The 27,350-nt window shown below is 40.8% G+C and overlaps 1 protein-coding gene across 15 annotated transcripts in view; it reads right to left on the minus strand.

Annotated features, from left to right (window-relative positions):
• The window catches only part of Fggy (FGGY carbohydrate kinase domain containing), a 420,639-nt gene that overhangs the window by 92,397 nt on the left and 300,892 nt on the right, over positions 1 to 27,350 (minus strand). For all 15 annotated transcript variants that reach the window (XM_052715209.1, XM_052715202.1, XM_052715201.1 and 12 more), the window contains 2 exons: positions 22,718 to 22,865; positions 6,851 to 6,925 (listed from right to left, as the gene is read on the minus strand). In XM_052715209.1, the coding sequence (XP_052571169.1) occupies positions 6,851 to 6,925; positions 22,718 to 22,865 (223 nt within the window). The remainder of the gene's footprint in view (positions 1 to 6,850; positions 6,926 to 22,717; positions 22,866 to 27,350) is intronic.

The raw sequence follows: 27,350 nt of genomic DNA on the forward strand, positions 1-27,350 counted from the left end.
AGGTTTCTAGCACGACAATTAGGGTGTTTGGCCATCCCATCACCAGAGTAGGTCAGTTCGGGCTGTCTCTCGACCATTGCCAGCAGTCTGTTGTGTGGGTATCTTTGTGGATTTCTGTGGGCCTCTCAAGCACTTTGCTTCTTCCTATTCTCATGTGGTCTTCATTTACCATGGTCTCCTATTCCTTGTTCTCCCTCTCTGTTGTTGATCCAGCTGGGATCTCCCGCTCCCCCAAGCTCTCTTTCCCTCGACCCTCGCCTTTCACTATCCCCACTCATGTCCAGGCTGTTCATGTAGATCTCATTCCATTTCTCTGTCATTGGGCGATCCCCGTGTCTTTCTTGGGGTCCTGTTTTCCAGGTAGCCTCCCTGGTGATGTGAGTAGCAGACAAGTCATCCTTGTTCCACATCTAGTATCCTGCTATGAGTGAGTACATACCATATTTGTCTTTCTGAGTCTGGGTTACCTCACTCAGGATGATTTTTTCTAGATCCATCCATTTGTCTACAAACCTCATGATGTCATTGTTTTTCTCTGCTGAGTAGTATTCCATTGTGTATATGTACCACATTTTGCTTATCCATTCTTCAGTTGAAGGGCATCTAGGTTGTTTCCATGTTCTGGCTATTACAAACAATGCTGATATGAACATAGCTGAACAAGTGCTCTTATGGTGTGGTTGAGCATTTCTTGGGTATATGCCCAAGAGTGGTATAGCTGGATCTTGGGGGAGATGGATTCTCAATTTTCTAAGAAAGTGCCATATTGATTTCCAAAGTGGTTGTACAAGCTTGCATTCCCACCAGCAGTGGAGGAGAGTTCCCTAGCTCCACATCCTCTCCAGCATAAGGTGTCTTCAGTGTTTTTGATCTTAGTCACTCTGACAGGCGTAAGGTGGTATCTCAGAGTTGTTTTGATTTGCATTTCCCTGATGATTAGTGATGTTGAGCAATTCCTTAAATGTCTTTCGGCCATTTGAGTTTCCTCTGTTGAGAATTCTCTGTTTAGTTCTATAGCCCATTTCTTAATTGGACTGTTGGGCATTTTGATGTCTAATTTCTTGAGTTCCTTATATATTCTGGATATCAGTCCTCTGTCAGATGTGGGGTTGGTGAAGATCTTTTCCCATTCTGTAGGCTGTCGCTTTGCCTTGTTGACTGTATCCTTTGCTCTACAAAAGCTTCTCAGTTTCAAGAGGTCCCATTGATTGATTGTTTCTCTCAGAGTCTGTGCTACTGGTGTTCTATTTAGGAAGTGGTCTTCTATGCCAATGCGTTCAAGACTACTTCCTACTTTCTCTTCTAGCAGGTTCAAAGTAGCTGGATTTATGTTGAGGTCCAGACCGATCTCCCTCATGAACATTGATGCAAAAATACTCAATAAAATACTGGCAAACAGACTCCAAGAACACATCAAAACAATTATCCACCATGATCAAGTAGGATTCATTCCAGGGATGCAAGGGTGGTTCAACATACGAAAGTCCGTCAATGTAATACACCATATAAACAAACTCAAAGAAAAAAACCACATGATCATCTCACTGGATGCAGAAAAGGCATTTGACAAAATCCAACACCCCTTCATGATAAAGGTCTTGGAGCGATCAGGAATACAGGGAACATACCTAAACATAATAAAGGCAATTTACAGCAAGCCAACAGCCAACATCAAATTAAATGGAGAGAAACTCAAAGCAATTCCACTAAAATCAGGAACGAGGCAAGGCTGTCCGCTCTCCCCATACTTATTCAATATAGTACTTGAAGTTCTAGCCAGAGCAATAAGACAACATAAGGAGATTGAGGGGATACAAATTGGAAAGGAAGAAGTCAAACTTTCCCTATTTGCAGATGACATAATAGTATACTTGAGCGACCCCAAAGATTCCACCAAGGAACTGATACAGCTTATAAACACCTTCAGCAACATAGCAGGATACAAGATCAACTCAAAAAAAAAAAAATCAGTAGCCCTCCTATATACAATGGACAAAGAAGCGGAGAAGGAAATCAGAGATACATCACCCTTTACTATAGCCACAAATGGCATAAAATACCTTGGGGTAACACTAACCAAGCAAGTGAAGGACCTATATGACAAGAACTTTAAGTCCCTGAAAAAAGAAATTGAAGAAGATGTCAGAAAATGGAAAGATCTCCCATGCTCATAGATAGGGCAGGACTAACATAGTAAAAATGGCAATCTTACCAAAAGCAATCTACAGATTCAATGCAATCCCCATCAAAATACCAACACAATTCTTCACAGACCTGGAAAGAATAATACTCAACTTCATATGGAAAAACAAAAAACCCAGGATATCCAAAGGAATCCTGTACAATAACACAACCTCTGGAGGCATCACGATCCCTGACTTCAAGCTCTACTATAGAGCTACAGTAATAAAAACAGCTTGGTACTGGCATAAAAACCGACATGTGGACCAATGGGATCGAATTGAAGACCCTGACATTAATCCACACACCTATGAACATATAATTTTTGACAGAGAAGCCAAAAGTGCACAATGGAAAAAAGAAAGCATCTTCAACAAATGGTGCTGGCAAAACTGGATATCAACATGTAGAAGGTTGCAAATAGATCCATATCTATCACCGTGCACAAAACTTAAATCCAAGTGGATCAAGGACGTCATCTCTAATTTTAAGACAAACCAGAAACTGAAGATTGTTAAGCCCACTTGGACGATGTGATTAGCAGTCTGGGCCTGGGGTCATTGGGAAGCACATTACTGTGAAAGGAAAGTGAGGACCTGAACAAGAGGCACTCCCTTGGGTGCCGTGACAGCCTGTCTCCCTTTTCCCACTCCAGCAGCTCTTCCGGGGCCTTCCCTTCAGTGTCCCTGACTCCACTGTGTGATGATCCACAGTGGAAATGCCCACCAAAGGGCTTTGTGTGAAAATGCTTCTGTGCTCACCTTTCTGGAAAAAAATGTTTTCATGGAGAAATTTAAATTAAAATTAGGCCATTCCAAGGGGACACAGAACCAAATGCAAATCGAGAGACTTCAAATGCAAATAGTACTTTTTAAGGGTCTGTTCTGAAAAGAGAATTACAGACAGACAAGCTGGGGAGGAACCAAGTGGCTGACAGGTCTTTCAAAGAAGCCAAGCCAGAGAGAATTTCACTGCACGGAGGGGTTTCCCATAGTCTGAAGCTAACTTTTCTCTCTTTAAATTCATTCCATTGCTACAGAGTGCCAACCATGGATATTAATATAGAGGAAACTGTTTAACTAACCAATAACAAATAGGTGCTAAGGCAATATTCAGGAAGAAGGAAACAATTTTTTTTCCAAAACTAAACATTATGGGAAAATATCTGTTATCAAAATGCTTCATTAAAATGCACATTTTTGCCTAGGAAATCAGTACACTCAGATACTTTTTCAAACAGATGGAACCCCTCCCAAATTTAATTGACTCTACAATAAAGCTTTATCAGGAAATCTGTCTTAAAATGTCTTCCCTGCATGGAATTATAAAGGTCATTAAGACAATAGACAGAAAAAGTAGGATTGCTTTAAATGTACGTATGGCCCATTAAATACAAGATTGATTTCCCAAATGTGTGTTACTTGAGAAAACATAGCTGGCTCTTTCCCCCCCTCTCCTGCATGCATTATTAAGTTTAATCTTTTGCATTCCTAGGCTTCCTGCTCCAATGTTCTTACCAGGAAAAGTAGCCTGTGAAAAAAACTCCAGGCCAAATGAATGATGTTTTCTGATATGTGTTAAGTAAAAGCTGCTCTGGGAATGCCTGAAAACGTATTTCACTCATGTAGCTTTTATGAAAAGATCAAAGAAAAACACACCATGACAGAGTGGAGAGAGAAGGAGCTGAGGCTGAGATGGACACAGGTCCCTATTCTAACTAGTGTGCACTAGCTGTGAGACCCTGGAAAACAGCCTGCCCTCAGCTCAAATGTAAAGACAGGCCCCTTGGTTTACAGGACTGCAGTCTTAAGGCACTCTGGTACCTGGCACAGAGTTGGAGGTCCCCCAAAGGGTCACAGTCCTTACCACTATGGGGTAATGTCCTTGACCTCTCCTGTTTAGTTTTGTCTTTCCTGTCCACCTCTTAGCATTTGCATACAAGGTGTGAGCATCCTGCATCTCTTGTTTTCCAGAACTGTTTATTTCAATGGAAGTGACTGAGCCAATTGCAAGCCTTTTCATACAATTACATTCACAAGTCAAACATTAAAATATCCTCAATACTTCTTATGTTTTATTTTATAAACTGTGGGCTCTCATCACTGCTCCTGCATATATGAACGACATGACAATGAACAAGTTAATTTACTGTACTAAGGCTTGGGATTCTAGTCAGTGGACTGAGGAACATAATATCAATATATAATTAAATCAGGTGATGGCACAAGGTATTTTGTGGTGGTATTGTGTTCCCCAAAATATTTTGTGCGCTAATAAACTTATCTGGGGTCAGAGAACAGGACAGCCACAATATTAAACATAGAGGATAGGCAGTGGTAGCACACGCCTTTAATCCTAGCATTCCAGAGGCAGAAATCCATGTGTTCAAGGATATAGCCAAGCATGGTGACTCACGCCTTTAATCCCAGAAAGCGAGCCTTTTATCTCAGGGAGTGATGGTAGAAAGCAGAAAGGTATATAAGGCATGGGGACCAGAAACTAGAAGCATTTGGCTGGTTAAGCATTTGGCTGGTTAAGCTTTTAGGTATTGAGCAGCACAGCTCAGCTGAGAGCCATTCGGATATGAGGACACAGAGGCTTCCAGTCTGAGGAAACAAGATCAGCTGAGAAGTTGGCCAGGTGAGGTTAGTTGTGGCCTGTTCTGTCTTTCTGATCTTCCAGTGTTCACCCCAATACTTGACCTCAGGTTTGATTTTATTAATAAGACCATCTAAGATTCCTGCTACAGTATTTAGTACATACATATACATATATATATATATATATATATATATATATATATATATGTATATGTATATGTATAGGTGGGACAAGGAGAGAGGAGAATTCTGGGAAGTGGAAGGCTGAGTGGGAGAGACTGCCAGCCACCGCCATGACAAGCAGCATGTGAAGATGGTGGTAAGCCATGAGCCACATGGCAAGGTATAGATTTATAGAAATGGGTTAATTTAAGATATAAGAACAGTTAGCAAGAAGCCTGCCATGGCCATACAGTTTGTAAGCAATATAAGTCTCTGTGTTTACTTGGTTGGGTCTGAGCGGCGGTGGGACTGGTGGGTGACAGAGATTTGTCCTGACTGTGGGCCAGGCAGGAAAACTCTAGCTACATCTTCTATTCACTTTCTCCATTTTGACAGATGTCAGAGTTGTCTGGGTTTTTTGCCTGCTTCTTTTGTTTGTTTGCCTGTAGTTTCCACGTAGAAAGCATTCTGAGGGTTTCACTGAACTGGCCAAGGTATTAAGTCAAGAGGGAAGTTGCTTAAGGGAGAAACAGTCTGGCCTATAGTCTACAGGGGTTGTATGGCTGAATGGGCAGGTTCTCTATGCCTCTGCAATGACTCTGCAGAAGGCATAGTACTGTGGTGACTGGGGAGCTCTGTTCTCTAGACCTAACACATGGCACACTTGGGTAAGTATGAGTATTAACAAAGCACTTCTGTTGGTAAGATGGATAAATATATGTATGCATATATTAAAAATAGTAAGATTATAAAAGCAGCTGTTGGAAGAAAAATAATTAGTGAACATTATTTATGTCTATACAGCAGTAACAAGCACACCAAAAATATTTATTTGGAGATAGAGATAGGCTCAGAGGTAGGTGCTTACTTCAGATGGTAAGGCTCTGGGTTCAATCCCTAGTACCATACCAATCATGATAATAATAAATAATTTTAAAAAATTAAAAATATGCTGGTCTTTCAGAAGATGTGAGTTCAATTCCAAGCACCCACATTTGGCAGCTCACAACCACCTTTTATTATAGCTCCTAAGTGCAATGCCTTCTCCTGGCACCCCCATGTGCCATACATAGACATATACATATACACATACATAAATCTAAATCTAAATAATAATAATAAACCATGGGTTTAATGATGAATAATAAACTCTATATCATAATTTAGTAAGCTGACTTTTCCTTTCTGAGGGTTTCCTTTCTCTTTCTAAAATTAACAAAACCACTGATTTTTTTTGTAGGGTATAGACTGAAAGTCATGACCCACTTCTGCAAATGCACTTTCTAGTACAGGCACATGTGCCAGCTTTTGTATTATTTTTGTATTATTTCAGGGTTTAGAACCTTCTGGCAGCCCACTGGTGGAGCAGTGCTCCACAGGAAGATTCCTTAGGCAATGTCTGAGCCTCTACGGTTTGGTTTTCAGTTTGGACCTCACTTTAAGAGCCTCTCACATTCCAGATTAAACTTTCCCTTCTTTCCTTAATCATTTTAACCACCGTAACTACCCCAACCCATAAGTTTCTAAGAATTCATTATAGGAACCTTAAAATGAATTCTTTCATAAAGTGAACAATATTATGTATTGTATAAAAGCAAACGTTCTTAACAGCAGTTTTCCGACTGCACATGTACTTGGAATCTGCCTCTTCCCTTGTATTGAATTTAGAAGACATCAGGCAAATGGCAAGTGTGATGCACAAGGGCTTCCATTTCAGTGAATTTATCATAAAGGCAGGTGAGAACCCTTGTCATCATTACTAGACAGGCAAATATCTCTTTGTGGCAAGCTCTCTTCTAATGAAGAAACTGCTACAAAAGTATTATGGTGCATCTCAGAGATCCTGTGGCTCAGAACATACTGATAACACAAAGTTTTTGTTTTGAGATGTCATTGAAGTGTCTTACAGCAATGGCTTGAACAGTGGCCAGGTAGAGGATGGCAAGATCATCAAGGTCCTGAGACAGTGTCAATCCAGTGACCTGTAGGAAGAAAGAAAAGAGAAGAGTGAGGGACCAAAAGCAGCTGCCATGGATAGTCCCAAAGACTGTGAGCACGTTCAGACATGCTTTCTGGCTGCAACAAGTTCATATGCAAATCCCTTTTTTTGTGAGCTCAACGTGGAATGCTTACTAAATTGTTTAAACTTCAAACTTGGGAAAAAAATATTCCTCCCTTACACCAAAAAATTCTTTGTCCTTGAATTGAACCAAACCAAACCAAACCAAAATGAAAAATAAATACATAAAATCTCTTGTAAGATTATATTTGATATTTTTAACATGAAACTAAATGTGATTCAAAATATTATAAATAAGTATCTCCTGTGGTTTATAAGGGGAAAAAATGTGAAGAGTTGGCATTTGACTGTAAGAAGACCATGAATTCAGCTTCTGTCAGAACTTAGTGTAACAGTACCCAAGGGTTATTCAGGGTAAATAATATGTCTCCTACAGATGTTATACCTACCGAGGGATAATTTAGAATCTATGGTTTGCAAGGGAATCCCATTAAAATTAATCAGAAACATATGAGCAGGTCAGTTTCTCGGAGATCCCAGAGATGAACGGATGGTGGGTATGGATGCAATCAGCTTGTGTGCAGTCTCCCTTGCACATCTCTCTGTGCCAGTATGCTTATGGAGTCTTCAGAGAGGGACCGACTGAGGCATTCTTCAAGTTTGTGGACATCAATACCTTTGTTCACTTTAGATAAAACTGCGTATCTATGCATATGTGTGTCTGTATATTATCTGAGTCGCAGGACAATTTTTGGAAGCTGGTTTTCTTCTTCGGCAATGTTGGGTCCTGAGGACCTAATTCAGGTCGTCAGACTAGGCAGCAAGTACCCTTATCCAGTGAACCATTTCACTGGCCCTCACTTTAGATTTTCACATTATAAAATTAATTTATGTAATATGGGCTGTATGGTGTGAGCAATCTTGAGCTATAGCAGGTATGAATATGAAAACTGAGATAAGTGGTCTGCCAAGCACCCTTGACCTTCCTTTCACTATTAGTCTTACTTAATTAATCCCTCCAGAGTCCTCCTCTGGTGAGGGCATTCTATTGCAGGGCACAGACAACATTAGAAGAGATCTCTTCCTTGCTTTCTCCTTCATTTAATCTCCCAAACCCTTTAAAAATCTACCTGCTTTTGTCTTCTCTGCTATTCACTTCCTTAATTCAGGCCACGATCATGTTCTTACTTGTTGATAGAGCCCATTTCTAATTCTTCTCTACAGTAGAGCTAGTATGATTATTCTTATGTGCAAACCTGGCCATGTTACTTTTAAAGCCTACCACCAGTAAGGGAAACTGAGGCATAAAAATTAAGAACTCAAGGTTAGCTTAAACTACCTAGTGAATTCAGTACAACTGAGACTAGACAGTGAAACTCTTGTTTCTAAACAAATAAAACACAACAGCATCCTCCACTTCTTGAACACCACCAAACAAAAATAGTCTGGCCAACTTTTCCTTGTTTATCTTGGCACTAGAGAAAAGGAATGCAGTCTGTGACTATACACCTTCCTGGCATGGCCCCTGCTCATCCCTCTGGTATCTATCTACTTTTGATTTCCTCATGAAATAAGACATACTCCTGCTGTCCTGAATCGCATCCATATAAACTGTTGGCTTATTCTTGGCTGATTACATGGTCACCAGGTGAGAACTATGTCTTTGACTTCAACACAAAGGAGGATTGAAATGTTAAAGGACAGACCAGAGAGGAATTCTGGGACCCCTCTTTGCAAACCAATAATGTAAAAGAATAGGCACTATGCTACTGTCTGTTTGAGCTAGTGGCAACTCAAAGGTCCTTTTTTTCTTCCAAACACCATTCTTTCTCCTAATACCTGATCACTATAGAACAATACCCAGACATTTACTGCTGGGCTCCTTAAATACTCACAGGGATGAGAGGAAATTTGTTCTATAGCCTCAAAGAAAGAGGAACTCGCTAGGCAGTGGTGGCGCACGCCTTTAATCCCAGCACTCGGGAGGCAGAGGCAGGCGGATCTCTGTGAGTTCGAGGCCAGCCTGGTCTCCAAAGTGAGTTCCAGGAAAGGCGCAAAGCTACACAGAAAAACCCTGTCTCAAAAAAAAAAAAAAAGAAAGAGGAACTCAAAGGCCATGTTGAGTAATTTGCTCAATGTTCCCAATCTGTACATCCCTACTCTTGCCCTTCCTTATCCTAGAAGTGTTTCTTATGAGACTGGGGTAAAAACAGGTTCCAGGAGATCACAAAGGACTTTGTATGAATAAAGATAAGCCACCTCATCTTGCAGGATGAAATAGTTGCCAGTCTTGCCACAAGGCCTTTCCAGTGAACATACAGGGTGAGTCACCTACAGCACAGCACACAGAAGCCTGGGTTATGGTCACTGGAGACGGGTGTGTGCATACTTGCTCACCCCTGGCTCCTCATCTAGCAGGGCAGCTGGCTGGGCCACTTAGAGCTCCCTTCTGGAGCCAAGTCAGTATGTTGCCTTCTTCTGGGCAGCAATTGGAAGTGGATCAGGTCATGAGCATCTGCATGGCTGACCTACAGGTAAATCTAACAGACCAAATCTAGGTAATTTGTGATGGTGTGTGGCATTTGGGGTACATTTTGTATATGAGAAGCATTTTCTTATCTATATTCCCTGGTCAACCTAGTGTTTTATATTATAATATGGATAATGTAGCTGGTTCTGATCTCTTTCTCAATTACTAAAATCCTGAAGACATAAAAGAATATGACATAGTTGTCTTTATTTTTTAATATCTAATAAATACACATAAGAACTTACAAAAAGCATACATATTTGAGCAAAAAGATTCCATGGTCCTTTCTATAAATTTCTAGTGCCTCCAGAGAAAAGGGACATTTTTCTTGAAGAAACTAAGACAAAGTAATCAATGGCACTAAAATTTAACTCTTGAGCTTGACAGCAAAAAGGGACACATGAAATGCAACATAACTCTTTTCAAAAACAAAGCATGGCCATTATTCAAAGAGACAGTACCCTTCTTGGGAAGGATCTCTTCTAGAAGGGTTTATTGCACAGAGTATTAAACAGGAGGTATGATACATCAAAAGAGAAGCAGCAAGCATAGCCCCAGAGCCACCTCCAGCATTCCTTCACACCAATACCAGGGCTGTGGTGCTGGAGTGAGACTCTGAGAGACATTTCTCCCTGAAACAAAGAGACACTGTGATCTGAGGCCTTACTTCCTTGACATCTCACCTGATATGCACAGGGACACCTCAGAGGGGCAGCTGGCCAGTAAGTCCATTTCATTCTGTCAAATACTGGGGACCTCAGTCCCACCCTGGCAAAGTCAGTTCATGATGGGACTTTCTATGGAATGTCTGCCATGTGGACCACTCAGGAGGATGAAGAAACCTTTGAGGGAATTGTGAAATGTGAGTTCCTAGGAATGCCAGAGATGCCCTGGAGGTGTGTGTGGATTTACAACAGCTTCAAAACTGGGACAGGCAAAATGAGCTCTATGGTTCAGCTGAAGGTTGACTGGTCCTTTTGATAAGAGGAAGTTGAAAGGAAGCCTAAGTGGAAGAAGTGTGTTTATACATATGTATGTGCCTATTTTGAATGTTGAGGCAAGACAGTCAAATGTATGGGGAAGCCCCATGGGAGACTTGTGATGGCATGCACATTTTATTTCTTTTGCCTCTTGTGTACTTAATATATAGAAATGTGTTAAAGCTGCATATGATGTCCAAAAACATGCCAACAACTACAATGGATCAATGAACTTCCTATCTTAAAGTCACAAAGTATTATCTGAATGTGTTTTTTTTCCTATAAATTAAATTAATCCTATAAATTAAGATGGTAAGATTTATGGGAGGACATCTGGGTTTACATTTTCAGACTTCTTCTAACTGGGTGTGCAGCCCTGTGTGAACTGTAACCTCTCTACAATTTGTTTTTCCATCTGCAGGATGGGGCTATAATGACCCTTAGTATTTTTGAAGGCTAGAGGAGACTGCGTTGGAAGTTTTCCTTATTTACTGGTAAGTTGTTGTGGGTCTGTAAAAGCTAGATACTCCTCCAGCTCTTATAGTGCCAGCTCTACATACAAGAAACACTTATCAAGGGTTCATTTTCTTTTCAACTATTAATAAAAATTCACTTTCTTTCTTTGGCATTGTATTAAAGTTTAATCCCCTATTACATAGAAATAAAGTATTTCCTTCAATGAGCTCTAGCCACATCAGGATGTGAAGGGGGTGGAAAAAGGTTAGTGGTTGCTGGATATGAAGAACCCAGTGCAGAAGGTATGCGGTGATCAGTCCCAGCATCAGAGTGCTAAAAGTACAGAGCCTTTTAGGAATACAAAGAAGCAGTGTGCTCCCTAACAAGTGTCCAGGCATAGCACAGAGAGGAATGTGTTTGCAAGGACTTGAAGAAATCTTAGACATTACAAATTTGCATAACCATTTGTGTTATAAAATGGAAAGGCAGAAGCCAAAACTTGAGCTTGGCTGTCAGCTTCAATATTGCGCTATTCAGCCACGGTCCACACTTGGGTACATCTCTTCACCACCCTGGCATTCGTATTGTGTGCAGTTTTCTTGGGATTCTACTCCAGAATTACTGAACCTTTGGTATGGGCTGACAATTGGCACTTTAGCGAGAACCTAATGCACTAAATTGGAGGGATGGGATCCCCAAACCTTGGCATTATTAACTGTAAGTTCAAAGGTTCCCCAAATAATTCAGATTAATAAGTATATCAAAAAAGAACCTTACTCTGGAGCTTGACCTGTATCAAAATCTGAAACTTGAGCTCTTATATTAAACTACAAATAGATGCTTCCATACAACAAACCTGTTTGATGAAAAAAATTATTATGCATATTGTATAAAATTATCTTCAAGCTACATATATATATATATATAAAGTATTCATGAAAGCCATATAAAGTTCAAGTTTGAACTTGGGTACTATCCCCAAAATATCCCATTAAATACATTCATATATTCTAAGATTCAAAATCTGTTTCTGGTAAGGTCTAGTCACTTAGTAATAATAGTAATTTAGTTATTCTTTCCTTCTAAGTTGTTAAAGGAATAAAAATTATTATATATGTTAGTTATAAAGGTGTTTTAGGAAACATTTCCCTAAGGGTCCCTGGAAATTGTCAAAGACAAGGCAGATATTCTAGGTCCCCGGAGCTTGATGAGGGGCATCAACACTCCACACAGGGAAGTAACTGGAAACTTTTCAGAACACAATGAGGTTTTCTGAGGAAGACAGAGTTGGTGAAGGAGATCAGAGAAATCTCTGGAGGGGATTTTGGGAGGTGTGGGGAGAGATGGACTAGAGAATGGAGACTATTCTCTATTGGTCTAGAGAAGCCAAGGGAGGACTTCTCTGGAACCAGAAGGATCCAGAAGCCTGGAGGAACTCAGTAACTATGGGAGTCCAGGCAGATACTGTACACCACTGAAAACCCATCTGGATTGTGAAATGAAGATGGACATGTCACCGTAGTGTGGGAGGAAGATTTCTGTCCTCTGGTTATGCACACACTAATTCATACTCAGCTATAAGGGGACTCGGCAGAAGCAATCAGTTACTTGCTGGCCTTAAAGGGGAGTGATTATCCTGATTTACCACATGGGCACTGAAAAGCAGAAGAGGAAGGCAAAAGAGCTCAGGAAGAGAAGAAAAAGCAGAAGGCAGAGAGCCCATGCAGAGATGACAAAGAGGAAGACAGAGTTAGTGGCCGGAGACAGAAACAAAACCCAAAAAGCTCAAAGTACGAGATGGATTTGCCCTGGTCTTGCTGGGTTTGAGGGTATAGACAGAAGGAAACGAGTCTAAGAAAGGATCTAGAGCAACCTTCCTAATGCTACGACCCTTTAATAGTGTTTCTCATGTTGTGGTGATCCCCCAATCATAAAATTATTTTTGTTGCTACTTCATAACTCTAATTTTGCCACTGTTATGAATGGTCATGTAAATATCTGCATTTTCTGAGGGGCCTTGGGGTCACAACCCACAGGTTGAGACACACTGATCTAAAGACTTAGCAGGAATCCTGGCTGCCCACAGGGAAACTGTGATCTTGGTCTTACCTCTGCTGGAATTAAGTTCATCAACAGTTTGAATGAAATGGAAAACATATTTTTTTCCAGAGCCTTCCTGTAGGAGCTTCAGCTTTCGGTCTTGTGAAAACTAGAGCAGGGAAACCATGGGGGAGGGGCAGCTTGACCTTTGAGCTGAGGAACTGTAAGATGATGATAAGCACACACTCTTAAATTAATGGTGCACACATTAAAAGGGAAGGATGGACTGACACTCCTCCAGTGGCCTTATTCTACCCTTACTTCCCTGATGTGACACGCTGGCAGTTCATACCTTCTGAGGCTTCGTGGAAGCCACTTTGATGTGGACATGCACCAGCTGCCACAGCTGTTCTGCACAAGCATTCTGGCCCCCTGCATGCTGCTGACTAACCCTGTCTCCTCTCTCATGTCAACCTGGATCTGATTCTTGGTCCTCAGGCCTTAGTTCTTCCCAGTGTTTCTCTCCTGGACCAATGCAGCAGACTCCCCATGACAGCCCACTTCCTGGAAAGGCCCTCCCTTAGTCTACCCCTGGTTTATTTGGTGTTAAGTATACACAGAAAAAAGAAAGAGTTATAAGCAATGGTTCCCAACCTGTGGGTCTCAACACCTTTACAGCAAGGACCCATTCACAGGGGTCATCTAAGACCATGAGAAAACACAGATTTTATATTACGATTTGTAACTGTAGAAAAATTAAAGTTATGAAGTAGCAATGGAAATAATTTTATGGCTGGGGGTCACCACAACATGGAGAACTGTATTAAAGGGTCATGGCATCAGGAAGGTTGAGAACCATTGGTTATAAGAAAGAAAACTGATTTTGTGACAAATTGAAAACAGAACAGAATGAGTGAGAAAACATCCAAAGCCTTAATACTTCAGTTTTATTCTACTTCAAAGAATGTGGGGGCTGGAGAGATGGCTCAGTGGTTAAGATCACTGGCTACTCTTCTAGAGGACCTGGGTTCAATTCCCAGTAACCACAAGGCAGCTCAAAACTGTCTGTGACTCCAATTCCAGGAGATTCAACACCCTCACACAGACATACATGCATGAAAACACACCAATGCACATAAAATAAGTAAGTATTTTTTTTTTTAAAAAAGAATGTTTATGGTACAAATTTGAATTGAATGGGTTCTAATCCCAAGTCTCCTATTTTCTCCACTGGGTAAACTGCTTACATTGTTTGAGCCTCAGTTTATCTGTCTGTTTCAATTGTCAATATTATCTCAAAGGGATATTGTAAAGACTGGCAAGGATACAAATAGAACACCCACCACAGTGCCTGGAGCATGAGGCCCCTAAGAAATGGGCCTTATTGAAAAAATCACCTTAAATTAACCACTTCAGTAAGTAACCGATTATCTGAAAGCCAGTTCAGTAATACTGAGGATATTAATATTTGTCACAGGATTTAATTTTTTTATAAGTAAAAACAAAGTGCAAATGTCTGAATAGAACAGTGTTAAATAACAACAAAATTTAGCATGTTTAAGGTGCTCCAAGCCTTAACATGAGTCACTTGCAAACCGCTTTGATTGGCTCAGGAGATTCCAGCTCCATCCTCCACCTTCCCATCCCAAGAAGGTATGAGGCCCTGGCTTTTCCCAAGTTCTTGCAAATTCTTAGCTGAGCCTCTAACAATGCAGTCTTTAATGCGGTCTCTCTGGCTGGGCTCTGGGCCTCTGCTGAGCCTCCAGGGACTACCTAAGTTCCTCTGGCAGGGCTCTGGGCCTCTGCTGAGCCTCCAGGGACATCTAAGCTCCTCTGGCTGGGCTTGGGCCTCTGCTGAGCCTCCAGAGACTACCCAAGCTTTTGTACAGCTTCTTTCCTGACTCAACAGCCCCTGGACCAGCACCTAACTTCCCACAGTTTGAGCAGGGAATGGTTGATGGCACCATACAGTTCAGTGGAGAACTAGAAGGTAATTCCCACTCAAGCTTGTGTAGAGTCCAAACTGAAGCAGAAGAAATACAATGCAACCAACAGTGAATGCTGTGCGTCTGCATCCATGGCCTGTTTCGTCTCTGAGTCCATTTGCTGCTCTGAATGAGTGTTTCAGGAAAACAATTTAAGCAGACACCTTACATTACCGCCATCTAAACAGAGGTTATACCAATTTGAGCCTAAAAACCAGTCACATACAGGGAGGAAAAGACTTTCAGAATAACTATTGCAGTAGCCATTGTGTGGGGTCTAGATCTGCATTCCCTGTTGTGTGGTTGAGAAAACTGTAGGCCAGAAACCTAAGGGTAGAGAACATCCATGTCCAGATCCACATGAAATGCATAGGAAATGCCTATCTTGTGACACACGAAGGCATTACCAACTTCTCTAGCTCGTCTTATGGCTGGAGACCTCAGTGGCTGTTCCAGTCAGTTCTGGGGCTAAGGTGCGGATCTACTATATACAGCTGGTCATTCAAGGTTCAACATTTACATGTGGAATCCTCTACCAGGGGCCATTAAGCAGGCACTGGAGATTTAGACTCACTGGTTGTGAACCCATGGTATGCCTGCTGTTAAGCAAGCATTTCTTATTTGAAAATGACCCTGGAAAGAAGCCTGGGCTACTCCAGCTTCACTTTGAGCAGACTGTCCTCAAACAATGGGCCTGCCACTGTCGCATGCTAATGTATTTTCAAGTTAAGATGCAAATATTGGTGCAATTTCAAACTATGTACTCTCCATATCTTCAGTCATGAACAAACCTCTCAACCCTCTACTCGGAATAAAAACAAACACGCAATGAAATAGCAAAACCAGGCTCACACATAATGAAATCACTCCTTATGATGTTCAGTTACACCTATCTTTACATATGTCCATCCTATTTCTTTACTTTTAAAGCAAGCATTGCTTTTCTCCTCCTCCTCCTCCTCCTTTCTTCTTTTGAGCTGGCCTTGAATTCCCTATGAAGCAGAGGATGACCTTGCATTCCTGATCCTCCTCCTCCCCCTTCCTACCTCTGAGATTATAGGTACATACTACCATGCTTGGCTAAAAGCAAGAATTTCTTTTATTTTATAAGGAACTATAGAATCACTAGTTTTCACAAGATTGCCATTAATTAAGCTTCTGTTTCTTTTAGATAATGAATAAGTCAGCTCTAACTATTCTCCTTTACTTATCAAATAAAAAGGAGAAAGGGGTAAGTATCTACTTTCTCCGGATAAATTACCAAATTCCCCCTTCCCCTCAGCCTCTTTTTCAGCTGAGTATTGCAGGATAACTGTAAATATCATCAAAGGATAGAGAAATAGCTAGCCCCATGGCAGGGAGATAAGTGTTGTCAGAAGGCAAAGAAAATGATGTTTCTGGGCACAACGGGATGATATCTGGTTCCTGTCCTGCTCTAACTTGTGAGCATAGGCACTGAAGTAGAAGAGAAACATATAACCAGGACCAACAAGTCCTTCTGTAACCCAAGCAGCGAGGCTGAGAAAGAAGGAAGGCCCAACCATTACGAAGAAGAGGCAGGCTCAGAGCTGAACTCAAGGACCATGGTTAGGGTAGAAATGGGAGGATGTCTGACAAGGTTGGTGACAGGGACAGTGTAGCAAGGACTAGGCTGAGTATGATCAAACCTAATGTACCAATATGGACTCCCTTTTTATAGCTCTCAGGGCACTCTGCAAAGTCCAGCACTGTGCATAGGGCCCCTTGTGGGGATCCATGAACCCTAAAAATCTAGGATTCACACTTCCATTAAAACTTGACTCCTCCTTGACACTCTGACCTTGAGAAACTCACTCCTCCTCCTCACTTGCCAAAGAAAGACTGTAACAACTTTTGGACCCCAAGGCAATCACTTGGTGCAGGGTACTGACCTATAAGTAAATAAGCCACTCCCACTGTGTTCTTCTAATAGGGTAAGTTTCAAACACATGCTCAGTCTTACGACAGCCCGGACTTTCTTTCAGTCTTCATGGTTTTCGATGCCAGTTTTGTTTCCACTATTGCAGTTTTAGTTGTCTTGTGGTCATGGTCACTTCCCTTTTCTTCCATTTAGCTGTCCCTTCCTCCTACCTGATTCTCAAATGTAAACATATGTAATCTGTACATTTGGTGTGGGTATGGAGGTCAGAGGACAAACTGCAGGAGTCAGTTTTCTCCTTCCACTGTGTGAGTCCAGGGGGTTGATTTCAGGCTATCAGGCTTGTAGCTTTGCTCAGGAAACCATCTCCCCCGCCCCTTTCCTCATCCTTCCTCTAAGTTTTGGCTCTATTTCATGGATATGAAAATAAAACAACACAAAACAGAAAAACATACTGTGTGTGTCAAGATGGTAAATAATGTTTAAGAGGCCTTTGATGCATGCTCAAAGTGTCATTTCTTGCTCCTACTATGCCATGTTTTCCCTATGGGGCTCCCTTTGAGGGAGTTATATGTATGAATTTCCCAGAATGTACTCTCAGCTTCATTAACTGTAAGTGGATTTGTCGCTTCCTATTTACAGGCAAATTCTAGTTTAACAGTGTACAAAGTCTTTCTTTGCATGTCTTTTTAGTATTGAGGTAGACCACCACTGCCTGGCACACGGATGAAACTAACCCTTCTGCCAAATTCATGGAACTACCACAGCTCTGCAAAGGAAGAAAGAGATACTGACTGGTAGAGAGACTTGACCCCATCTGCTGATGCTCTGTTCATTCTGCCTTCCCTTAACATCAGCAGTATCCTGAGGGTGGGGATCCTGTCTAGTTACTTCCATACCTGCTACCAATTATAACAAAGATATTACTAAGTGCACTACAATCACAGCATATTTTAATTTACCTGGACATTATTAGTAACATTAAATATTTATCGTCTGTATAGTTAGAACCAGAAACAACACAATAATTTGCTATTAGCAAATTGTTCATTTGCTATTTTTTCCAGTAGTGATACATGGCCTATTTATTATCTCTATGTACCAATAAATTACTATTAAGTACATACTCAGTACTTACTATGTGCCCAGAGAAAACATTCTGGAGCCCAAAGAACAAACTGCCTGTGGTTCTGATCTTAACAGTGTTGTCCTAACAATACCAGTTGCTTCTACCTGCCCCTTTAAACCTGCTCCACAAACATAGGAATTATTGTACCTTGTATTGGTAACAGCGCTTGACACTCACTAATTAATTAAATTTGTGTGCATGGTATATGTGTACCAGTATGTGCAGATGCATGCTGAGGCCAGAGGATGAAATCAAGTTCAAGTCTCGTGCTTTCTTGCTCTCTGTCTTGAGGCAGTCTCAGTGAATGTGCATCCAGGCTAGTAGAAAGCAAGTGCCAGGGATCTCTGTGTCTCTATGCCCTACAGCTCTAGGGTTGCAGCCTTGCTGATGGTCACACCTGGCTTTTTAACACTATGTTGATGCTGTGGATCTCAACTCAATCGATAAGCTTTCAGTATTTTATTTTATTGCAACAAGTGTGTGTGGACAATCAATGTTTTGGGAATGAATGTCTGAGGTATAGGACTGGCAAATGGATAAAGCACACAGTAGTAATGTGGGCTCTGCCTAGCATATGAGCTAGGGGAAAACAGTGCAGATTCAGGCAGAAGGATAGAACATAATTACAGAGGAATTTCAGGGGTGGGCAGCTTTGTTCTGATGTTATTCAAAACTGCACCGAAGAGAGGACATGTTTAGTCAGAATTGCCTTCCTTCCATTTTGTGTAGGTCCTCTGTTTTCCTTGCACTGTTGTGATATAACTTCCTATAATGATAACTTACATGCTGAGCCCAACCAAGGACAGTTATAGAGGGAAAGTGCTGTTAAGAAACATCAAACAACACAAGAGGTGTGTTTATAGGACAGTAAAACTCGTGCAAAAGCAAGTACACAAGGATTTATGGATATAACTGGGCCTGTGTTTCACTGTGAGAAGACCATTGGCTGAGCACATGCTTACTCATCTAATGTGGTGGGATCCCTCAGAACACCCCATTGACTCCTGGAAGTACTCTGCATCTGGCCAAGCCAATTACAATATTCTACCACTGGTAATTCTTAGGTCTTTAGATGCCAGGACTGATTTTAAGAAACAGATAAAAAGATCACCATGAACCATGATGTATAACAGTAGGACAATGTTGGTAAGGGCAGTGCTGCCAGTCTGTATCACTCCAGAGCCATGATGGTTTTACCATGTGTCCTGGCTCTGTTTTAGAGCAATCTCAGGAACTGGTAAAACAACATCTTGAACATCTTTAACTGTATTTGGCTTCAGGCATTTATTTGTCTCTCTTGCTAAGACTTCCATGTTCTTTTTACTTGTATAACTTGTGTTCCTTCCAACCCATCAGTTTGCATGCATTGATTATCAGAAAGCAACGAATGTAGCTGTACCCGCCTTGCATATTTCTCCTCTGCCTCCACACCTGAATGTAGATGCCTAGCTCACTGTTTATTTCATAGACTTGCTTCCTGGATTCCAGACAAACACACTCTTGACATGTCCAGTTTCCTTGTTTATTCATGATTTTCTTTTATAAGCAGAAGTAGATTATGTGGCCAACTATGTAATAAAAATAAGGCTCTGAACTTCATGGCGGTATCATAAAACTATTTAGAATAATATTAATGAACCTATCCACAAACCTTCACTTCTTGAAGCCAGTAGGCCTAATTATTGTGATGGTATTTTACTTGTACTGAAATGTGATTTTAATTATATGTTAATAAATAAAGTTGTCTGGGGGTCAGAGCTATTGGAGCCATAGCAAGTGCGTGGCGGCGGTGGCGCACGCCTTTAAGGACCTGGAGGGCGGTACATTCAGGCAGTGACGAGGCAGTCACATGTTTAGGTTTACAACCAATGAGAAGGCAGAACAGAAAGACTTTAAAGACAGACATACAGGAAGTAGGTTTTTTTCGGAGAGCTCTCTTGGCTGGAGAGGATCCCTAAATCAGGAAGGGTAAGGCTCTTAGCTCTGACCTCTTGGCTTTTTTTTTTTTGAATTGGCTCTGTGTTTCTTATTTTATAAGACCGTTGGTTACATCTACATTTGGCGCCCAACGTGACAAGAATCGGGATTGTTTTATATTGTATACAAATTATATATATTAAAATTGATATTGTTAAAAAATGCTATATGTATATCTCTAATTGTACTTATACCGTTCATTTAACAATGCAATTTTCTGATCCTTGAATGCTATTATTACCAACTATTAGGATATAAAAAAAAAAGTTAGTAGTTAAACATTACAATAAAACTTATAGTCATATTAGATATGTTTTAAAAATTAAACAGATATATTTTAGACAGGTCATCTTCAAACCCTTCAGAGATCTACAAAATATGACATTTAAAATGTTTTAATAACTTAAAAAATTTTTCTTTTTTGTTATGATTATGAGACATGTCGGCTCCTGGCAGTACCAATCTACTTCAAAAAAAATATGGACATTAAAGAAACTGTGTATGGAGTTAACTTTCATTGTGGCAAAAGTTAGCCACTAGACAACAAAGTATCCTTAAATCAACTACTGACAAAATGGACAGACAGGACATAAAACAAAGGACTACTGATTCTTGCCAAAACAAGTGTGGTTATGGCTTTATCAAAAGGCATCTTCTGAGGCCAGGACAATATGGCACCATCCCTAAAGTGGCCTTCGCAATTCGGAAAAGGTACAGTGCCCTTTTCTTCGAAGGCAGCTGAACAGACAGTGGGCCGATGGCTTCTGATGTACAATCGAACAACAGCTAAAACAGTTATTCTTAAAGTGTAACTAAGCTCATGCCTCTCAATAGTAGACTGGCATTTGATAGAGGGATGTGGAGAAAAACGGGATGCTGAGATAAAGCCATATATACACAGCCAAAAAGAATGAACAGCTAAATTAAAAAACCATCAACAATTTCCAAAATTTAAAATCCTGAATCATGACATGACACTAGTGAAATTCAGATGTTTCTGGTACATGGACTGCTCTCACCCAATATGAGGTTGAACTGATGACCTTGTGTACATCCTACTTCACAAATGAGTCTGTCAGATATGCTAAGCCTATAGGCTAAAGATGATGCCCCAACACTGTGGAGAAACCTCAGGTGACTGTCCAGGCAGCTGGCTGTTTCTGTCAACTCACAAATTTTTTAGAAGTTGCTTGCACGCACTTTCTGTTTTTATTTTTGTTAGCTAATATTATTTCCTTCTTGGGTCTCTGAGGGAGTTGAAGGTTAGTTAGTTATAGTTAAAGATTAATTAGGATAAAAAGTAAATTAGATATATTTTGGACTTAACAAAATAAGATAGATAATAAAATTATTTTCTCTGAATTTGTCAAATACAAATGGACTAGACATTGTTTAGACATTTATTACTTGTATATATTGTATATAGTCATTGTACTTTTGTATATAGTTTTTCTTTTGTTAGTTATAATCTTTTTCTTTTTTTTTCCTTTTTATTAAAATAGAAAAGGGGAAATGTGGTGGTATTTTACTTGTACTGAAATGTGATTTTAATTGTATGTTAATAAATAAAGTTGTCTGGGGGTCAGAGCTATTGGAGCCATAGCAAGTGCGTGGCGGCGGTGGCGCACGCCTTTAAGGACCTGGAGGGTGGTACATTCAGGCAGTGACGAGGCAGTCACATGTTTGGGTTTACAACCAATGAGAAGGCAGAACAGAAAGACTTTAAAGACAGACACACAGGAAGTAGGTTTTTTTCGGAGAGCTCTCTTGGCTGGAGAGGATCCCTAAATCAGGAAGGGTAAGGCTCTTAGCTCTGACCTCTTGGCTTTCTTCTCTGAATTGGCTCTGTGTTTCTTATTTTATAAGACCGTTGGTTACATCTACAAATTATTGTAACTCTGCCTCCTGCACACGTGTGGCATTTGCTCACAGTCTCCATTCTCACTTCCCATTTGACTTTCCTTATACTCCATTTCCTAGAATTGGCATTCATGGCTTCTTATCTGGCTGCTTAGAATTGAAGGTCACTCTTCATCTCTAGATTTCACTTGTTTCATCCATCTCCAGGCCTGGCTCTCAATGTTCTCAATAGCCAGACTTCTGACAACCACCCAATTCTACCTGGCTTCTGAAGTGCTATACCTCACTCATATGGGTGTAAGTTTGCCCATCAAGTTCCTCTTGGGCTCTCCAGGAGAGCCCACAATCTCTATATTGAAAGTAGTCTTAAAGATCCTTAAGAGTTGACTCCATCTCCCAATATAAATTGCTAATTATATTTTTAATTAATGTTTAATCTGAAATTATGAAAATTTGCTATAGGCTCTGAACAGCTATGGCTCCCAGACTAGTCAGTATGCAGCAATGGCAAGTGGGACCAAGGGTAGCAATATTTACCACTGAGGTACCAGGTGACCTGGAGACAGAGATGGAAAACATGACTACAATCAATGTAAATGCAGACATGACACAGGCAGGACTTTCAGTCACACCGGGGCACCAAGAGGCAGCAGTAGCTGAATACAGGAAATACTAGTTTGAAGATACAGCCCAAGTTGGCTCAGAAACAGCAATGGCCAACAGATCTTCCCTGGGAGCAGCCCCAACCTGACTACAGCAAGACAACTGAGAAAAACCAGCGTCCCTTGGCCTGTTTTCCTTAACCGTTCTTTCTTTTTCTTTCTCCTCACTTTGTTTCTTCCAAACTTTGCAACCCTTTGGCTGGCCTTCACCTTCGTGCATGGACTGGCTTTCACTTACCATGCCCTTTAGAGTCAGATCTGCTAAGGGAGATCGGTTGCCATGGAAATCTGGCCAAACATGTAAATCAACAGTGAGGAAACCCACAGGCTGAGCCTTCTTAATCAGATCCAGGTGACTGTTCAAATATGCATATATACTCTGGCATCTGGAAGAGAAGTGGATTTTGATTTTAAAAGGGAACAGGGCTGAAGAGCAAATTATTCTGCAGAAAGAAACCATTTGCACTTCCATGTCAGACCCAGGAAAACAAACAGGCTCCCAAAAGCTTCAGCAAATCAGCTACTCTTGTACAAAACCAGCCAGTGCACTCTCAAATCACATTGTCCTCACCATGCCAGGGCACCATGTAGAAAGGGGAAAGGCTTAGAGTCAGGAGACCTGGTCAGACACTGGCTTCCCTCCTGGTAGCTTGTATGAGTATGAGACAGTTATTCAAAGTTCTGGAACTACCCTCTTCTCATCTGTAGAAACATCTCACAATCCTTGTCCAACTTACCTCATAGGGTTATTATGAAGATCAAAGACCATGTATTCAAACATACAGCATTCTGTAAACTGTAGCATAATATCATACATATGCAAAGGATTTATTAAAATCTGTTCCCTAATTATAGTAATAATGATGACCTGACAAATAGAGATAAGTATATGCTCCTGGATTCAATGAGTGAGTATCATACACACAGTTAGGATCAAGATTGAGACATGTGATTCTAAACCATGATCTTGAAATGCTGTTGTGCAGGCCTTCCCTCTTCTTACATTTTAGTTGATTGATGTGTAGAATGATGGAGTTAGGATAACCCCCTTAGTCACTGACATTATTCAGGTCAAAAGATGATGGGCTTGGGAGTGAAGACGATGCTAATTTCAGATCTTATTATTTGTCCTGGCTAGGTAGCATGCTTTAGCCTCTCTGAACTTGTACTTCCCCATTCATAATGTAGTATACCAATGCTTGCTTCACTGGATAAAGACTTACTGCATATCACAAAGACAACAGTCCATTAGCTGGGGAATCTTTGGAAAATGCTGCCTTCCAAAGTTCTGACCAACGGTCCCAAAGATGGATCAGAGGTCGCTCTCTCTCCCACGTTTCTGGTTGCCTTGGGATTACAGCTTCAAAGGTTAAAAAAATGGGGAATGTCCAAGGGAAATTAGCATCTAGAATACTTCTGTCAATATTTGTGATTTACATTTTAGAATGCTTTAGAAGAAGAAGAAAAAGTGATTTCTAGTTTTTCTGGATTTCTAATTCAAGTTTTGCACTGCCAGAAGTGAGATACCATGAAGTTTCTGTAGGTTTCTAAAAGAATCATAAAAAATAGTTCAAATTCTCTCTCTTTCTTCCTCTATCAGTGAAAACTTTTTTTTTCAGTGCTGGGAAATCAAACCTAAGGTCTTGAGAATGCCAACTGAATGTTTTACCACTGAGCTATAAACCCAGGGTCAGTGAAATTCTTTTACTAAGTAGAAAATTTATATGGAATTCCAATGCAGAAAATGTAGGAAACCCAAACAGCTTGATGTGTGCATACATGAGCACACAAACTGATGAGTGTCTGTTTATAACAGCAGCAGAGCAGAGGGAGTCCTACTGCCCAGTGAGCTCTTTGCTGCAACCCTTCCTGGCATCTGTAGTCTATGCCTCTCCTTCTGGCAGGAGGAATACATTATTAATGGAAAACCCAACCATGATTGGGGTAGCAACTACCATTCCTGAAGCAAGCAGCAAGCTTCCACTGTGGTCCAGGGAGGATGCATCACTGAGACCCTTTACAGAAGAAATCCTTAGTGCCAGAGTAATAGGGCAAAGTCCACATAGAAACCCTTTTGTGTGACTGATGATGAAGTCATGAGCTTCCTGTATCTCACCTCAGATACTTCTTACCCCACCCCACCCCCAACCCTGTTGTGGAACATTCTATTTCAGTTTTAGGAAAGGGCTCTCCGAAGCATCCACAGAAGGGAAGGCTAGAACATACACACATGATCACATCCTGACTTTCCATCTCCCAACTCTCCCTAGTCTGGCCCAACAGGAACCATATTTACAACAAAAGCCCCAAGAACAACCTTTCTCATCAGAAGCCAAGAGTCTGTACTATTCGTAACCACTCTCCCTTTGGAAAGGCATCACAGCTCCTAGAGTATAGAAGTATATATAATTTTAAAGAAGTGAATGTCCATAAATCTTCTCATTCGGCCTTTCAAGGAATCTCAGAGAGGGTGTTTGGCTTCAGACATTTGGGTCAATAAGAATCTATATGCCTAATTACTATTGATTTGTCATTGTCTCATTTACTGAGGGTCTTTGCAAACAGTGAGATTCATTTAGCCTGCACATATACGGCCACTCATACACTAATGAGATCCCGGGGGGATGGGGCATATGCTTAGCCCTCTGACTCCTAACCTCCTTGCAGCTGTGTGTTTATTCTTTGAATTCAGCTCTTCCCCTACATGCTTTTTCAATTATACCTTACCATGTGTGCTATCTGAGTATATCATTCAAAATGAAGTGCACTTGGAAGACATTAAAATAACTAATGCACATCATCATTCACATAATTTTAACCTTGCATGATGCTGTTTTTGGTTTTGACATTGTTTCATTTCGTATGTTTTATCAATTCTTTCTCAAATAACCGTCTGCTCTCTTCCAAGCTGAGTAACTGTGATCCCAATTGGGTTGTTCTCCCTCCTACTCATGAATGCCAGGCTCATGTGTCCTGTCTCAGGGAGTCCCATTAAGCATGACAAAGAAAATATAGTTTCAACAATCATAAAGTAACTTCGTTGGTGAGCAGGTACACTAAACCTAGCTGAATCCAGGCCACTCTTTTGCAATGGGAATCAATAGTCTCCACTTTGCAGGATGCTAGAAGATTCCATGCAGCACTTTGGAATGACAGGTGATTAACAAGTAGTTCACTCTCATTTGCCATCACAGGATTATATTTCCAGTTGTATTGTTCATAATCTTAAATGCAGACAGTGTCTGAATCACTGGTCTCCCTCACCCCAAATCAATTCATCAGGTTCGCAGGCTGCCCTTCATCATTTGCTCTCTTCCTTCAGTCCCCAGAACACTCTGGTTTGGGATTTTTCTAACCCCTCTCCAGCTCAATCTCCTCTTCTGCAAGTCCCTTAAATATGTAAGGTCTGCCTTTGGTATCTTCTGTCTTGTTTATTATGATTATATTTACAAGCCCAAAATAAGAATATATGGTATAGCAATAATTAATAGTAATAAAATGTAATAATAAAATAACAACAATAAGGAAATGATGCAAGGAAGCAACCATTCCGTCAGTATCCAGGTCCTTGTTTCTTGTGCATTTGCTCTTCCCAGTCTATTGAAACTCATTTTATCCCTTGACTCCTTCTTCATCGCTTCTTCTCTTCCTTCAGTCTCCAGAACACTCTTTTTTTTTTTTTAATTTTACTAACCCCTCTGCAGCTCAGTCTTCTCTTTTGCTAGTCCCTTAAGTATCTAAGTTCTTCCAGAGACCTGCCTTTGGTATCTTTTTTCCTTGATTTATTCATTTACATCACTGTTTTCTTTTATTACTCCAGTTATCATCTAGTGCTGATATAGACCAAATATATATCCTCATCTCCTGTCCATTATTGTCTTGTGATTTCCAGTAATCAACCACCTATCAACTGCTTCTAGAACATCCAAAGACAACTCCAGTAGAACTATCTAACATAACAAACACCTTTAACTTTTCCCTAGGATGTCATTCCTTCTTCTAAATACTTCTGTAACTAACAAACTTTTTAGCAGCTGAATTGGCCAAACTTCTCACCCCTCCAGGGGAGCTTTGGTTTCCAAATTTACCTCCAAGCCTTGCCCCCTCCTGACAGGTTTTCTGCACTGCTTCCTGAGAGACTCTCTCTACAGTACAAGAGATGATACCTCCCACTCCACCTAAAACCTGAAGTGACTCCCTACTGTCTCCAGGACAAAGACAAACTTCCCTTCTGGCACAAGAGATCCTGCCATTAGGAGCTTTCTTCACCTTTGGCTGTATTGCAGGTACACTTCCCTTTCTTTATAGCCTGGCCCCTGTTCTTCTGTGTTCTTACTATGCAAAATTCCTTTTCATCCTCATCATCTGTACATCTAATCCTCTGAGTATTTCTTTACTCTGCTTCCTTGCACCTAGAATCTTCTTGCCTTCCTTACCTGTCCCTCGGCAATCATCATTTCAGACTCACCTATGCTATCATCTCAAAGCCTTGTCTGAGCCCAGGACCCTTTTATTGTCTATGTTCCCATAGCCACCTGTGCTGAACACAACCTTTGAGCTCCCTTGCTGCCTTTTTCAATGAAGCCTTATGTGAGGAAAGGGGGGGGGGGCGTGGAACGTGTGATCTTGGCATCCTCATGCACCCTCATCAGTGGACTTTCTAACTGAATCTAAACAGTCATAGCAGAGGAACAATGAATTTGACAAAATTGATTCTTGGTGGGATTATGGGTTTAAGGAACCAACATGATCAAGAAAATTGAGTTGTGTTAAATGAAATACCAGAAAAGCTAGGGAAAGTAGTTAAAAAGACAGAAAGGTCTTTAAGAAAAAGAGTTAGCAGAACAAAGACATACCTGAAGGACCTGCCA

Source organism: Peromyscus californicus, unplaced genomic scaffold (assembly GCF_007827085.1).
Source record: "Peromyscus californicus insignis strain IS unplaced genomic scaffold, ASM782708v3 Scaffold_5__1_contigs__length_169319896, whole genome shotgun sequence".
NCBI lineage: Eukaryota > Metazoa > Chordata > Mammalia > Rodentia > Cricetidae > Peromyscus > Peromyscus californicus.